Below are 17,395 nucleotides of genomic sequence, written 5' to 3' on the forward strand. Positions count from 1 at the left end.
CAATTAATAATAATATGTAAATTAAAATAACCAAGTAATAAATTCTCGAGCATTTTAATTTGATGGTCATAAGTCAATGAGGCTATAAACTTTTATATCTAGTAATCAGATTTTTCATTGTCATTTAAATCACGTAAAGTACAAGAGCTAGTTTTTTTTAATTAATTTATAAGAAATGTATATACGTATATAATATCTATTATGCGAGCTAGTCCCTCGTGGATCCTGGGGCTGTAGCTTCGTAAACCTTAAATCTGGCTCTGGTACAGAAACTATGTTTTTAATTAACTAACAAACTGCTTGCTAGAGGTTTATTTCATCGCAGCCACACCGCTTCGAAAAGAAAACATAAATGGACTTGTAGCATTCAATATTCTGTTATGTGTTTACGTTAGATTTTTATATTATCGAATATAAAACTTTATACTTGATGCTATCAATTCAGGGTCAATAAAAACAATTTGTATAGTTATCCATTATAGTCTATAATCTAATAAATCACAAGTTCCAGTTCATCCAAATCAAACGATCTTTCCTCCCAAAATATTAAATAAATATACAACTACTTTATAATTATATAAAATGTATTATACTTTTAGGACGAAATTACTAAGCTTAAGTCGATGTAACTCTTGATGGTTTCCTCTTTTCCAAAGCCACCTGGTACCCATCCACAGCCTTCATCATTATGTTTAGTTTCACTCTAATGTGAGGAATCGGACCGGTCTCTGGCTCCTCGACGACTTTGTAATTTAGAAGAATTCTCGACAGCGTCGTCTTTATCGACAATAAAGCATATTGGTAACCTTAAATTGTTGTATTAAATTAAAAACAAATCAACTGCACAGTAATTTTAAAATTATCAAAACTAACAATAATGAAAAGAGTAAAAGGAAGAAACAAACTATGTATGTACTATGTAAAAGTGCAAATAAAACATACACCAACTAGCTTATCAAGTAAAAAATTGATTCCTCGTTTTATTGGAAAAATGTTAAGTCTTGTACATAAATTATTAACTATACAAACCGACGCAATTCCTTGGACCAGTACTGAAAGGCATGTAGCTACAGGGGTGTGCCAAGTTGAACCGCTCTGGAAGAAATCTGTCGGGATCAAAATGCTCCGCGTCCGGACCCCAATACTTGGGATTGCGGTGGCAACCCCAGATGGATACTACGACCCCTGAACCACTAGGCAGTATACGACCAGATGCTTAAACAAAAAAATACTTTTATAAAGATATATACTGTGTGTATGAAAAATATGTAATGGGTGTCAAAAGAAGCGACTAAGGGATAACACAGTTCCACTACCACCTTGGAACTTAAAAATCTGACCGATGGCGGGATAACCATCCAACTGCTGGCTTTGAAATACAGGCCGAAGACGGGCAGCAGCGTCTTCGGTGCGACAAAGCCAGCACTGCGGTTACCAACCCACCTGCCCAGCGTGGTGACTATGACCAAAATACTAAATAAATTTATTCAATTACAATTATAAAGAACGTTAATGTAGTTTTAATTTATACCTACATAACAACTTTAACTTTAGATTTTTAACCAACTTAAAAAAGGAGGAGGTTACACAATTCGACCGTGTATATATACATTGTGTATGTTCGGGGATAACTGCGTCGTTTATGAACCGATTTTGATAATTCTTTTTTTGTTGGAAAGGAGATATCTCTAGTTTGGGGATCGAAATCGAGGGAAACTCTCGAAATTCATGCATAACTTTTTACTGGGTGTACCGATTTTGATGATTTTTAATTTAATCGAAAACCGATGTTCATCATGTGGTCACATTTAAATTTCATCGAGATCTGATTACAACTTTTGGAGTAATCTTTGATAATACGTATTCACTTGACTATTTTTTCGTCTACCTACGTTGTATTACTTGTCGATATAATTGAAGTCGGTTTTTCTTCGTTTTATCATTTCTCATGATTTACCATCCGATCTTATTAACGTGTATGTATGTATGTATAATGCGCGTAACATTGTTATTTATATAACTTGTAAATATAACAATAAATATATAATCTTTGTAAAACATCTCAAAACTAAACACCTGTTCCAAAGCGAAATATACTACTAACTTTTATACTTCATTTCAACTGCATAGTCGAAAGGTCGAAGCAATTTTTATTATTTAGTTCTAGTCAGAAATCCAAAAACAAACTATTCAAACCTTCCCCTATTTCATCCTGTTAATGATTACTCAAAAAGTAGTGAACAGATCTAAATAAAATATAAATTTAATTACAATATAAGTAGCACCTTTCAAATAAAATAAGAATCATTAAAATCGGTATATTCGAAAAAAGTCATCATCATCATACATCGTAGATCTACGGAAAAATAGTCAAATAAATACGCATTATTAGATATAGCTCGTACCTTACTAGGTAGTTCGCAATTAAATTTAAATCGAAGCACATCACACGTATCACCTTTTGATTAAAATGAAAATCATCGAAATCGGTCAACTCGGTCAAAAGTTCTGAGGTAACATACATAAAAATAAAAATGAATACAATTGAATTGGGAAACTCCTCCTTTTTGGAAGTCGTTTAAAAACAAACAACTTACGTAACTCAATATCGGCCTCAACTTTTCTAATGACAAAGGGCACAGGAGGGAAGAGGCGCAAGGACTCCTTCACAACTCTCTCTAAATATTTCAGTTTATGTAAATCTTCCTTAACTATTGGCTTGTTTGCGTCTCCCAGAACTTCGCATAGTCTGAAAACGTAATACGTTGATTAAAAATATTTTTTTATATGCCTCCATGAGAATGATGTACTTATACATTATTTAACTATCAATCTGAAGAAAATCGACATGTTATGAAAAAAAATAGGTTATCACACAATATTAATTGACTGATTAATGGGAAATTAAAAATTAATCGTGTGTGTCAACATCGAAACGCGGCTGAAGTTTACTAGATTCAATTCTTATATACGAGTAGCGAGCTATTAAAAAATTAATACTTTATATTAAATTAATTCAATTAAAATGCTTGCTTTTCGTAGCAGTATAGTAGATGCTGATATACTATCTATTATACCTACATCTTATAAGAGTATTATATAAAAATAAGAATAATAAAGTGTGTTTATATAATATTCCTTATCTCGGTGTGCCTCTTGGCATAGGCCTCCTTCAGTGATTTCCATTGAGCTGTGTCCTGTTTTACTCCGGTCCCCAGATGACCAGCTATCATGCTTATATCGTCCACCCATCTTGTTTTCTGTCATCCGCGCTTCCTATTTCCGTCTCTTGGATGCCATTCTGTCACAGCCTGTCACGCATCATATGACCTGTCCACCTCTATTTCTACTTATCTATTTTGTTCAGGATATCAGTAAGTATAGTTTTACTTCTGAGATCAGAGTTGATTGAGCACTTGGCCAGCTTCTCCCTTAAAGTTTTAGTTAGCGAGCGTGTTTTACATCCGTAGATTAGGCATAGAAAGATGCACGTGCTGAAGATTTTTCTTTTCAGAGCCATTTTCAGGTCTGGAGCTTGCATAATTTCCTTAAGGAACCATTATTTCTTCCATCCGTCCCAATTCTTATATTTATTTCTTTAGCAATTTGATCATTATTTTAGCTGGCCCAGATACGTATATTGCTCAACGAATTCAAGGATTTGTTGGTTTACGATTATGTTTGTTTTGGTGGAGTTGGTCATTAGTTTAGTCTTACTGGGGTTCATTTTTAGTCTTACTTTTCATCTTTCTGCATGTAATTCTTGAATCATTTTCTAAATTTAGACCCGTTTATGTCTTAACATAACCAAAACGTTCCCAGTTTAGTTTACGAAAAATGCTCTCAAAAACTGCTTAGGAGATGGTGGATCGCATTGTCTGATACCCCTTTTTATGTAGATTTTGCTGCCCAGTGTTTCAAATTGGACTCTGGCCTGACTATTTGCGTAAATCGTTTTAATTATATTTGTGTATATAGCTGGTATTCCTTGTTGGTTTAAGGTGCTCCATATATTCCTGTGGTTAAGCATGTCAAAATTTTTAGTGTAGTCAATAAAAACAATAAAAACTTTTTTGTTGTATTCGTTACACTTTTCAAAAACTTGCTTCAATGTATGTCAATGGATATGTGGATATGATCAATTGTGGAAAACGCCTTTCTGATTCCTGCCTGCTCAATTGACTGCTGTTCGTCTAGCATTGGATTCATCCACTAGTATGATCTTAGCAAATACCTTACCACCATACCAGTACCCAAAGGTTATCTGGAAGAAATCGCTATTTAGCGATAAGATCGCCTTTGTACACCTTGTTTTGTATCTTTCTTTATATGTGTCTGTATTTCGTTGTACATTAAGAATAAATTAATAAATAAATACCTTATAAATATTAGACATCAGACTTATGGGTCTATAGTTTTCTATGTTCTGTTTGTCACCTTTCTTGTGTATCAGAATAATATACGATTGTGTCCACTGTTCTGAAATGAGGTTACTTGTTGAAATGCAGTTGAATATATTTGTAAGAATTTAGGCTATTTCTTCCAAAGTTCTTTTTAGCAGCTCGTTTGTGATTTTGTCTGGACCTGCCGATTTTGCCATTATCTGGCTCTTTATTGCTTTCTCGTTTCGTCGTCTTTCGTTCCAATAATGATTCTGGAAAGTTTATTTTAGCATACACGCTGTAAGTTGGTCTTCATTTGGTTCCGTATTTTCGTATAGTTATATGTAGAAATTAGCAGTTAAGTGACTAATTACTTTTTGCGCTGTGTTATTATTTCCCCTTTCTGTTTTATCTTCGGTATCCATTGTTTGGCAGCTTCTTTTAATCGTTTTACGGCTTTATTTACTCCTACTGTTCTTTGTATATGATTTTCAATACTTTCGAACCTCTTAAAATTTTAATCCTTTCTGATGCTTTCTTTTATTTCCTTGCTTATTTCCGCTATCTTTATAATGCTTTCTTTTTTGTTCCATTCGATATAAGATCTCTCCTGGTGCTTATGAGTTGCAAGGTTTTGGTCGTCAAATTGATATTTATGATCACTTTGATTTGAAGTGTATTGGCTTCTTACAATTGTTTTTCTAGGGCTATGTATTTATTTTAAACATTGGTGGAGTAAATTATAAGTTTTTTGTCCAGTTTAAAAGTTTTGGTTTCGTTTTTTATAAAGAGTTTTCTGGTTTACTTATGTCCATGAATACTTTGCTTTGCGTTACCTGACCATTAAAGTTGCCCACTAGCACAATATATTTGTCCATATGTTTGTTTATTACTTGTGACAATTTAGTATTGGTTGTTCCGCTTGTTCTGTTGTTGTGTATTCTTGTATTATTGTCTAATTGTTTTTTGTAATTAGGTAGGTTGATGTTAAGTACTGCCAGTCTGTCTGATATCCCTATTATATTTCTTGTATATATTGCTACAAGTATTTTTTATTATAGAGCCGACTCCGTGTTGCCCTGCTATTTTTTCTTTATGAAATAAAATAAACTCCAACTACTTTACTATATGTCATATTTAACATTTTTAGGAGCATTATCCAATTCTAACAACCTTTCCATGGTTAGCAAGGTTCGATATTAACTGTCGCAATACTGTATGTCTTGCATCTTTTCACTGGACTACTTCACCCGCGGAGACCAACCGTATTGGGTTGCATTTCGTTGTGGAATAACGTTGTTGTGATTTTCCGATTTACAGATTAATGCTTTCTGTAAATATTTCTACCTGATATAATATTTTTGTAAGTTATCCGAGAACGAAGCTAATCTGTCTCGCATGTATTGAAATGCTTCGAACTTTTTCACATTTATCTCGTTTTTTAACCGACTTCCAAAAAAGGAGGAGGTTCTCAATTCGACTGTGTTTTTTGTGCATGTAACTTCAGAACTTTTGACTGGGTGGACCGATTTCGAGAATTTTTTTTTAGTCCAATGCTGGTGTTTGTCGTTTAGTTCCATTTAAATTTATTTAAGATCTAACGACTACTTTTTGAGTTATATCTAATAATGCGTTTTTACTTGACTTTTTTTTTGTCGACCTACGTTGTATTATACCACATAACTTTTTATTGGGTGTACCGATTTTGATAAGTTTTTTTTTTTTTTTGTTGGAAAGGAGATATGCCTAGTTTGGTGCCATGATAAGGAAACCAGGATCTGATGATGGAATCCCAGAGAAATCGAGGGAAACTCTCGAAAATTCGTATAACTTTTTACTGGGTGTACGATTTTGATAATTTTTAATTTAATCGAAAGCTGATGTTTATCATGTGGTCATATTTAAATTTTATCGAGATCTGATAACTACTTTTTGAGTAATCTTTGATAACGCGTAGTTACTTGACTATTTTTTCGTCGATCTACGTTGTATTACTTGTCGATGTAATTGAAGTCGGTTTTTTTTTCGTTTGCGAGCAAACACAATTATTCATCTACTATTTGCAGTACGGTTGAAATAATACTCTTGATTATTATGATTGTTTGCATATTCAATTCTTCTTTCATTTTTTCGAGAAGTAACGACATCTCAGATGACGGTTGCGCTATCTTGCGTCAAACAAATATTTAGTGCAAAATAAATTGAAGTTGCCAATCACACTTTTTGTTTATTATGTTGGCAACTAAACGATATCAAATTACTGCTTACTTTTTGTAATATACCCTCGATCTCTTTATAATTATTAGTTTTAACACAGTTTTTGCACTTATTATTTATATTTTAGTAGTTTTTTCGTATGAAATTCGATACACAATTGTGAGAACTACTTGAATATATAATCTTGATGACGTTTGCACTGTTTCGTAATAAATTGCAGGAGTGATTTGAAAAGCATCTGACTTTTTTTAGCACCGGAACCGGATAAATATCATACCATATATTAAATAATACCTGAGGCTATATATCGTTTATTATAGAGTGTATTGCATAAATCCTATTTGTAAATTATACGTACATTCCTTCAAATAATATCAATTAATAAAAATTTAGACTAGTTGTAAAAAGTTTGAAAATTGAATAATTGTTTTTCAAGAGAAGCCCTTCAAACAACTAAATAATTCAATTCAACAGATTTGGCTGATCACCTACACAATGTTTTATTTACCAAAATAACAAATACTAAAGAAGCGGCCCCTTATTATATAGCTACGGGAAAGTTACGGGAAAGGTAAAAATAAGCTACATTGATGACCTTTTAACAATTAAAGCAAATGCTATATTAATTATCTGGACTCACTCTTCATACACCTTGTTCTGTACTTGCGGGTACTTAGCCATTAATTGCAAAGTGTAGCCGATAGATACCGCAGTCGTGTCCGTACCAGCGATAGATAAAGTTAGAATTTCTTCACGCAGTTCCACATCGGTATAACCCTTATCACCGCCAGATAGATATATCAATAGATCAAGCAAACTCTTTCTTTGATAGTCACACAAATCTATAAAATTGTACAAAATAAAAAATAGGACTTGTTCTTTTAGCAATCTTAAATTTAGAGTTAAAAAGAAAAAAAAAAGCAATTTGAAAGCATAATCAAAAGAATTGTCGCCTGAGTTATCATAAATAGTTTAAATTTAAAAATTGTTTTAAAATGACAAATTATATCTCAACACTTAACTATACATTAGTAATTTTTTGACACTTACTGTAATGGTTATCAGCTTCTGGTTGGTTTTGTTTATCTTTCTTCAACTCCGTTCTTTTCTTTTGTATCACCTAAAAGTCACGTATCCTATTTAAGCGTTCTACTTTAATATTAATAAATCGTGTCTTATTTATTCCTAACTTACGTCATCCGTAAAACCGTGTAATATTTTAATATTTCGCTCGTGCTTGGAAAATTGTGGAAACCATTTGAACAGCCAGTCCGGTTGCAGCCACAGGTGGAAAATTCTTTTACACACAATGTCCAAAATTTCATTTAACGATGTTAAGAACGGCGAATTAGAGTTCCTCTGAGCACCAATTTTGACGCCCATCGCTGTTTCTATGAAAATTTAATATAAAATTCATGTCACATTATAACTACATACAACGCGCTTGCGGTGCTTCTGGTGTTGCAGGTGTCTATAAGCTACGGTAATCGCTTACCATCAGGTGAGCCGTACGCTTGTTTGACGACCTAGTGACATAAATTAAAAAAAAATATTTAACATATTTATGTGCCCTGTATTTTACCGAACTTAGAGCAGAAAGCAGGGTCACTGTTATCTGCGCCAACAGTCAAGTCGATATGAATCGAGTCGAATGTTGTCGTTTGCCATATAAATGTTTGTTGTCGTCCGGGCTTTAGATTTGTGGGAGTATCCGGACTCCCAATACATACCAATATGTATGTTTAATATCCTACTACTCACTAACGCCTCATCGTTTAATTTCATACGCTTATTTATTTGAAACAATTTCTACATTAATATACTACCTATTTATTTATTAGAAACCTTTACTTATTAAAATATAGAAATGATGTAACTTGTAAGATAATTTTCTCAAAAGAAAGAAACGTAATATTTCAAAGTCTGACTTCGCGTGTCTGTCTAATGACCGAAAAACGTAACTAAATCAATATAAAACCAAACGAGCAACGTTTGCTAGAATACTTCTGTAACTGGAGCGACCATTAATATGCGTTACTTCATACGTTTACAACGTTTACAATATTCCTAGAAAAAAAAACTTTCTCATTATTAACCAATTAGTAACAACTACGGCGGCAAACAAGCGTGCGACAGCCTGATGGTAAGCTATTACCGTACAGACGTCTGCATCTGCACCATAAGCATCGTAAGCGCGTTGTTGACCCTACCCGCGACCTTGTACAGGAGCTCTGATCACCTTACGCATTCCAGGAACACAATGCTGCTTGAAAACAGTATAACTTATTTATTTATTTATCCAATTACGACCATCCATCCGTTTAAAATTTAAATTGACAAACGTGAAAAAAAAAAGAAAAACAAAACCACGGTGAAACAAAAAAAAACTTATTTTCATATTAAACCTATAAATACCCCTGGGGAGTATAAATTTAGCTATGATCTTCTGTAAGGTCAAAGTACTTTTCCACTCGGGCTGCTCTATATTTTGAGTTGGATATTTTCTGCCGTGCCTGCCTCAGTTAAAGGTGGTCTCAGTTAATTATGTCTTATTGGTGAGTAAAGTTACCAGAGCTCCTGAGGGGAATTGGTTATACGGTCGGGTACGCACTTGCGATACTTTGGGTCTTGCAAAAATCTATAAGCTACGGTAATCGCCTACCATCAGGTGAACTGTACTCTTTCTTGTATGCCGACCTAGTTAAATAAAAATAAAAAATAAAAACATAAAAAAAGATATAAAACTTCTAGGAAGAGACTCAAAGCATATTAGTCGTATGTATATCTTAGCTTAAATTATTATAAATATTTTATTAAAAATATACATGCATTGTTAGGAAGTTCAATATTTTAATAATTATGATAAATTAATTCACTTTAATAAAAACAGTGTCGTTTAAGGTCATTAATTAAATTTTTACTTTTCTAAAATTTTCCACTAACACAAACATGCGCACATGCACAAATAGAAAATAAACCTAAATTTGAAAAAAAAAATACATCTTTCGAAATCTTACCACAGACGGAATCCAAAGTATAAGCAGACAAATGAGGAAAAATACTAAATTTTCCTATTCCAGTTTTATTGGCTAGTTGTTGTGCTAAGACTTCGCTTTGTTCTGAAAAAACTTCTACAAATTTTTCAACTATTTTTGGGCTAAAAGCTGGAACTAGAATTTTTCTTCGTCTTCTCCATATTGAAACTAAAAACACAATTAAGTGTTATTTAAAAAAATATTATATCACCTTAACTTTCACACGAAAAGTCTAACTATATGTTCAAAAAATCAAAGTGACTTTTGTTTAAAATATTTACCTGGTGCGAAAATACCTCCGTAACCAATTATCTTTCGAATAAATCTGTGCAGATCGTCTTTTTCTAGGCAGTTTTTCAATATTACCTCTAAATCGATGGGATCACATATCACTGTTGACAGGAGTAAACAAATAATTTTATTCGGTGACATAACACCTTACGTATAGTACAAATTTTTTATTTAGTTAGCACAATCTATAAGGGTTGAGAGTTTGTACGTGGGTATTTCATTTTTGAATTTAGAAAACAAAACTTGATATTTGGACAACTGATTAAAATGAAAGAATTAAGTGTTTATGTCAATTCTTTCGTAATTTTTGTTCTAGGCGTGAAAATTTTGTTTTAAGTTACTAATCTATACAAGTAATAGGTATTTAATTGTATCAGCGTTTTCTAAACTTTTACCCTTAAATGAATGAAGTTGAGGTTAAAAATTTATGTCGATGTCTAATACTTTGACAAGGTACTTTCTACATCACCTAATGGTTGAGGTTGAAATTTTGCCTATATGTTGCTATATGCAGTATATATATCTTAATCTATACTAATCTATACTAATATTATAAACTTGAAAAGTTGGTTTGTTTATTTGTTTGTTTAAACTTGCTAATCTCAAGAACTACTGATTCGAAGTGAAAAATTCCTCTGAACTGGATTTGGAGCCCATTTAAAGGTTGGGGATGCTTTAAGAAGAAGAAAGGCTATTTTTTACTCAAATCAACGCGTTTAAACGTGAGGCTCAGCTAATGTATGTATTAATTACAGAAAATTAAGTGGATACGTAATAAATAATTATATATCTAATATATTATACGTACGAAAAGTGCAAAGGTTAACGCTTATTAAACAGAATAATTGCATTGTTGTTATTACACCATATGATTATATTAAATGCATAATTTATTGCATAGGAATTTAACCTCAAGTGCACTTCATAATTGCCATTCAAAATTTATATAATTTACCTATATTTAAAGCCATGTCGTTATTTATGTTTTCTGGTAGCTACCGTTATATGTCAGATATATCTGAAACTTTATCAACAACCGGGAACATGGAACCGTTACTTTTGGACTAAAATATTGTAGTGAATAGAAAAGGCGACTTCAAATAAATAAGTTGGATTCATGTCCAGGATAAGACTAAGTGAGTGTCATATGCTCGAAGGAAACCAGGCTAACGTAGCTAGTTAAGCTTAGCTTAAGGAGATGTCAAAATGTATATAATAATAAGGTAGATTTGGATTTAAGCCGAATATATTTTATGATATGAAAAAAAACTTTGCCTGTATCGGTGCATTAACTGACTCTTACTTAACATAATTTGTAGCTTATAAGAAAAAACCTTACGGAAGTAAAGAATGTGATTCAACCAGCCTCTAACAATACCATCGTTTTCCATAGCTTCGTAGCTTAATTTTTGTAAGGTCACCATTATATCTGAAAATAAAGTAGTGGCATTTAACCATCAATACATATAATAAAAATGAAAATATAATATGTTTGTGCACGCTAATCTCAGAAACGGATTTTTCGATTTAGTTGCAGTTGAATGCTAATATATTGTGGTAGGCTTCGCTTTACATTTAGTGTTCGTTTTATGTCAATCGGTTCATAAATATAAAAGTTATTTCAATTTAAAGAATCACATTGAACACGTAAGTTATACCCAAACGACGGTGCTTATAATCCAAAAGAAACCAAAAGATATATCCAAAAAATGCTGCCCAAAGTCACTATTCCATGCGGACAGTCATAGACACAGCTATTTTTACATAAGTCTACTTACAAATATATCAATTATTTTCAACTATTTATTAATGAAGTAAAACTTTCATGTGTTTCTTTCAACCTATACTGGTTTATTATACAGCCGTAAAATATAAAATTTGTCCAACGCTTGTCTGATTGAAACGTGGCGTGAAAAGTGGTGACGAAGGGATTGTTTTGTACAAATATGTTTGATAACATTAAAACTTTATTATATTCTAGAAGTTATATAATTGTATTCTGGATCTGCTGTGTGGTTACGGCAGTAAGGAATATAGCCATCCCCTTTCTTCCCGTGGATGTCGTACTAAGGGATAACACAGTTCCACTACCACCTTGGAACTTAAAACGCCGACCAATGGCGAGATAACCATCCAACTACTGGCTTTAAAATACGCAGGCCGAAGACGGGCAGCAGCGTCTTCGGTGCGACAAAGCTAGCCATGCGGTTACTAACCCGCCGGCCCAGCGTGGTGACTATGGGCAACACACATGAGTTCACGCTGCAGTTGCATTAGTCTTAATAGGCAGCGTCCTTAACAAGTGTTAACCGATTAATTCTTACAATTTCAATTATTTTAATCTCTCATTTAAAATTGGAACTAAGATAAACTACTTACTACTTGTAGTTCTTTAAAATGAATCTTATATAATTTACCTTTTTAAATTTTACTTGGAAAATTAATTTAATATATGAATAATGAAATGAAACGAATATCTATCTGTTTCCTTTCCATTTTTTCCAGAAATTCCAGTAATTTTTAAAATTAAAGCAAGCGCAAGTGCCAGTTATTGTTAATGGGTACTTTATGTCTATATTTAAAATAATTAGAATTGTAAAAAACTAATTTAAAAAAGAAATTTACTTTAATTCAACAAAAAAATATTTAAATAAACGTACCCTCCGCATTTCCCGCCAGCGAACCCGCAATCCCAATACCGGGCAGCTCGGTTCGAGGCGCTGGAATTGCTGAAGCCAGCTTGTACATTCTCCTCCTTCTATATCTAAACTGAATGATCCACAACACCGCCATAGCAAATAGGAACCACACGATCATTTTGAAAGAAAGATATTCATCTGCGAATGGAAGACGAGCATATTTTAAACGTGCGTTGAGCGTATCAGTAAAACACCATAGCGTTCCATTTTATATGGACATTTTCTTTTATACAGGCGACGGTACGCGTTCAAATACTATTGCAGTAATAACTTTAGGATCACAAGTTCATGGCACATAAAGTGGCGCATAAAACCTTCTGTTCTCAAGGAAAACGCAACGGTTTTTAAAGTGGCATGAATTGTATAGACGTGTAATGTCGTTACAATTCATGCCGCGAAACGCGATGTGACGCGAACAGAAAAAAATACAATCGAATCGAAAATCTCCCCCTTTTTTGGATATCGGTCGGTCGGTGTAGACATTCCAATACTTGCACTCATTTATACGCCTCTACGGCTCTACATGTTTTTCACACTTAATAAATTACACAACTAATAGCCTTAGGTACGCCTTTCAGTTGCATAATTTATAAAACTAGGTCAAAATTTGACCATAATTAATTTAAATTATAAGTTTGAACATTATTAAGGTTTTGTTTTCAAAGACTATGATTCTATGATAATAATTAAAAGAGTATATATGCGTGTGTATGTCAAATACATGGTGGAATGTGTGGTGTTTTTTTTTTTAATTGATTTAATGTATTTTTTATGCATAATTTAAAAAAAAAATAGCATTCTGAACTTCTTCTCTATATAAACTATAAGTGTACGAAATTTCATACTCTTCCGCCCGCGCAATTGTTGTAAAAAGGGAACAAAGTTTTTGCTTCATTTATTAATATATAGATAACTAGCGACCCGCCCCGGTTTCACACGGTTGTAAAAACTATCAGTGTTCCTCTACTATATTATGCATGTATTATATATTTTAACCTTCCTCTGGAATCACTCTATTTACTAAAGTAAACCACATCAAAATCCGTTGCGTAGTTTTAAAGGTCTAAGCATACAGACAGCGGCAAGCGACTTTGTTAACCGACTTCAAAAATATAAACTTCAAAAAAGGAGGAACTTACTCAATTCGACCGTATATAATATTTTTTTAATGTATGTTCGGGGATAGCTTCGTCATTTATAAACTAATTTTGATAATTCTTTTTTTTTTGTTGGAAAGGAGATATCCTTAGGGTGGTACCATAATCAGGAACCCAGGATCTGATGGTGGAATCCCAGAGAAATCGAGGGAACCCTCGAAAATCGTAGTGACGACTAGTGCGTTTGTTATTTTTTTTTTTTTTTGGTCTACTTACGTTGTGCTACTTGTCAATGTAATTGGAGTCGGTTTTTTTTCATTTGCTAGTAAACACAATTATTTTATACTATGTAATGAAACATTAATTTTATTATTAGCGTTAAGTCTGCCTTTTGTACACACTTTTATTAGTGTATTTAGTGTACAATGAAGAACTTAAATAAAAAATAATAAAAATGATAAGTCCTGTACCGAATAATAAGCTTTTTAGCTTTAGATATTAATCTAGCTGACCCCGCAAACGTTGTTTTGATATATATGTATTAGCCCCCTTAATCCTCCCCCCTTATAATTTAGGGGTATGAAAAATTGATGTTAGCCGATTTTCAGACCTACCCGATATACGCAAAAAAAAATCATTAAAATCGGTCCAGTGGTTTCGGAGGAATATGTTAACTAACATTGTGATACGAGAATTTTATATATAAGATAACATTTATGACTAGCTTTTTGGCGCAGTTTGTAGTCGCTCTGCTTTCTGCTCCGCGGGTTGCGGGTTCGATTCTCGCCTGAGTCTGGGTGTAATATTTGTGTGTATATGTTATAAGATATTTATTATTATTACTATTTATTTCCAAATTTTACAACATTATTTTTTCACAATTAACAACTTAAGAAAGAAATATTTACAGATAACTACGGTATGAATCATGTCCGCGTGGAATGGTATCAAGGATGCTGGTAGCATTTTCCCGTTGAATCGCTTTGCCGATTTTTCGGCCAAAAAATGCAACAGCCCTCTTCTCACCAGTGGAGGCAATAAGATGAGGAGTTATCTCTTCCAGAAAATTTTTAGCACTGCTACACCAAAGTCTAAGTGTTTCGACTGCAATCGGCACAAACGTGTAATTTGGAATTCGTGACGAATATTAATGCTTTTTAGTCGTTTCAGCTTTTTCCGCAGCGGCTCTTACTTTTAAGTCGGTTTCCCGGATGAGACGGAGCAAGTGTGACAAAAAAATTAATTAAAAAAATTTCACCAGTGTTGGCTTACTTTGTCAACTTGTGTCTGCATAAGAGTGAGTACCCAGGCTTACTCAAAGGAATCTATTATTAGGCCTATTTTTAAACAGAATATCACTCCGATTACAGTAACTATAGACCGATCGCCATACTGTCGATAATAAAAAACAATAGTGGAAAAGGTTGTCATAGGTCAGGTTACCGAATTCTTGGAGAACAATAGTTTATTCTCAAATGCGCAGCATGGGTATGGGCGTGGTAGCCGGAAGTAATACCGCGACGATACTATCACGATTCTCAGAAGACATAAATAAAAGCCTAGACCAAGGTCACCATGTCTTGGCACTTTTTATTGATTACAAAAAACCGTTCGACATTCTGGATCCTGACGTATTACTTCAAGCCATGGATAAGTGCGAAATCAGGGGTCCGACGAGCAAATGATTTCGAAACTACTTAAATAACAGTACCATACAGACCTGTGTTGCTGGGGTGTCAGGGCCTGAGGCGAAAGTTAGACTTGGTTTACTAACCGGTTCGCTGTTTAAACCAGTCAGTTACCTCATGGATGCTAATAATGTCTGTAACGTAGTATTTAAATGTACGCTGGTGATATGTTTGATATACTCCTCAAAAAATATAAGGGAAGCCAAAGCTGTGTTGCAGGCAGACTTTGATAATATAAAAAAGTGGACCCACGATAACGGTATTATATTTTTAAACGTCAATAACCTAAGTTGATCTTTACCGAGCTGATAAGAGAAAGACACATATTTTATATTTAGTATATAATTACATAGTATAAAACAAAGTCGCTTCCCGCTCTGTCCCGTCTGTATGCTAGATTTTTAAAACTACACAACGAATTTTGATGCGATTTTCTTTAGTAAATAGAGTGATTGATAATAGAGTTATGTATAATACATGCATTCTATAGTAGAGGAACACTGATAGTTTTAGAGGTTTCTAACATAAACACATTTTTTGCGCTTACAATGCATAGATATATATATTTTATATTTAGTATGGCGTTGAAATACACAAGCCGAAGACGGGCAGCAGCGTCTTCCGTGCGACAAAGCCAGCAGCACTACGGTCACCAACCCGCTTGCCCAACGTGGTGATTAGCTTGTAGAGGCCTATGTCAAGCAGTGGACTGCGATAGGCTGAAGTGAGAGATGATTATAGATGTAAGTATTTCATTTCTGAAGTTAGAAACACAAAACTTGATATTTGGACCACTGATTAAAATGAAAAAAAGTCTGTCTTTATGCCAATTCTACCCCTAAGTGAGTAAAAGTTTGTACGAAAATCCGTCATTTTTGTTCTAGTCACGAAATTTTGTTTTAAGTTACTAATCGAAATAAGTCAATATTTGTATCAGCGTTTTCTGAACATGTTTACCTTTTTGTTTTGTGTTTACCTTTAAAGGAATGAAATTGAGGTTGAAAATTTATGTCGATGTTCTATACTCTGACAAGGTACTTCTGCATCACCGAAAGGTTAAGTTTGAAAATTTGCCTATATGGTGCTCCACAACCTCCTCCATCTTCTAGAGAAACGTCCCATTAAAATCGGTTCAGCTGCTCTGAAGATTAGCCCAAACAAATAGATAGCTAGATAGAGACACGGATAAAAAATTTAAAATTGTTTGTTTGTGTTTGAGTAATATGCACTTGCAAAAATACAGTTATTTGGAAATTACATTACAATTTTATTTATATGTATATATAAATTATAGAAAATTAAGTGGGTGTAATATTATATGTACAAAAAGTGCCAAGGTTAACGCTTATTAAACAGAATAATTGTATTGTTGTTATTACACCATATGATTATATTAAATGCATAATTTACTGCATAAAAATTGAACCTAAAGTGCACTTCATAATTGCCATTCATAATTCATTATAATTTAGTTATATTTAAAGTCAGTTAGTCAGTCAGTTCAATCTATTGCAGTCCACTGCTGGATATAGGCCTCCCCAAGTTCGCGCCAGATATCCCGGTTTTCCGCAGTCCTCATCAAAGCCATGTCGTTAATTGTGTTTTCTGATAAGAAGCGTTATGTCAGATAACTATCTGAAAATAACTATCTGAAAATTTATCACCAACCTGGACGTAGAACCGTAACGTTTGTACCAAAGATATTGTAGTGAATAGAAAAGGCGAGTTGAAATAAATAATTTGAGTTCATGTCCGTGCTCTTCTTTTATATATTAATACGTGAAGCAAAAACTTTGTACCCCTTTTTACGAAAATTGCGCGGACGAAGGAATATGAAATTTCGCACACTAGTTTATATAGAGAAGGAGTACAGAATGCTATTTTTTTTAATTATGCATAAAAATCAATAAAAAAACATTACACACAGTAACATGTATTTGACACACACGCATATTACATCTTAGCTTATTGTTGTAGAAGTAGTCT

General features: G+C 33.3%; 1 protein-coding gene across 1 annotated transcript; it reads right to left on the minus strand.

The window, feature by feature from the left end:
* Positions 1-466: 466 nt before the first annotated feature.
* LOC123654378 (cytochrome P450 4d2-like) lies at positions 467-12,818 on the minus strand. The gene is made up of 10 exons (XM_045590289.1): positions 12,586-12,818; positions 11,265-11,354; positions 9,916-10,026; positions 9,617-9,802; positions 7,794-7,990; positions 7,650-7,719; positions 7,240-7,441; positions 2,598-2,749; positions 1,030-1,215; positions 467-806 (listed from the first exon to the last, which is right to left on the minus strand). The coding sequence occupies exons 1-10, from the start codon at positions 12,740-12,742 to the stop codon at positions 616-618; spliced, it is 1,542 nt and encodes a 513-aa protein (XP_045446245.1). The 5' UTR covers positions 12,743-12,818; the 3' UTR covers positions 467-615.
* Positions 12,819-17,395: the final 4,577 nt, after the last annotated feature.

Source organism: Melitaea cinxia, chromosome 6, assembly GCF_905220565.1.
Source record: "Melitaea cinxia chromosome 6, ilMelCinx1.1, whole genome shotgun sequence".
NCBI lineage: Eukaryota > Metazoa > Arthropoda > Insecta > Lepidoptera > Nymphalidae > Melitaea > Melitaea cinxia.

Bases quoted from the DNA above. Each gene is read 5' to 3' on its own strand.
- LOC123654378 (XM_045590289.1), bottom strand. From the start codon at position 12,742: ATGATCGTGTGGTTCCTATTTGCTATGGCGGTGTTGTGGATCATTCAG. The intron at 10,027-11,264 runs GTAAGGTTTTTT...TCCTGTCAACAG, and splicing joins GAATCACATTCTTTACTTCC to TGATATGTGATCCCATCGAT. The intron at 807-1,029 runs GTTTGTATAGTT...CAACAATTTAAG, and splicing joins TGGTCCAAGGAATTGCGTCG to GTTACCAATATGCTTTATTG.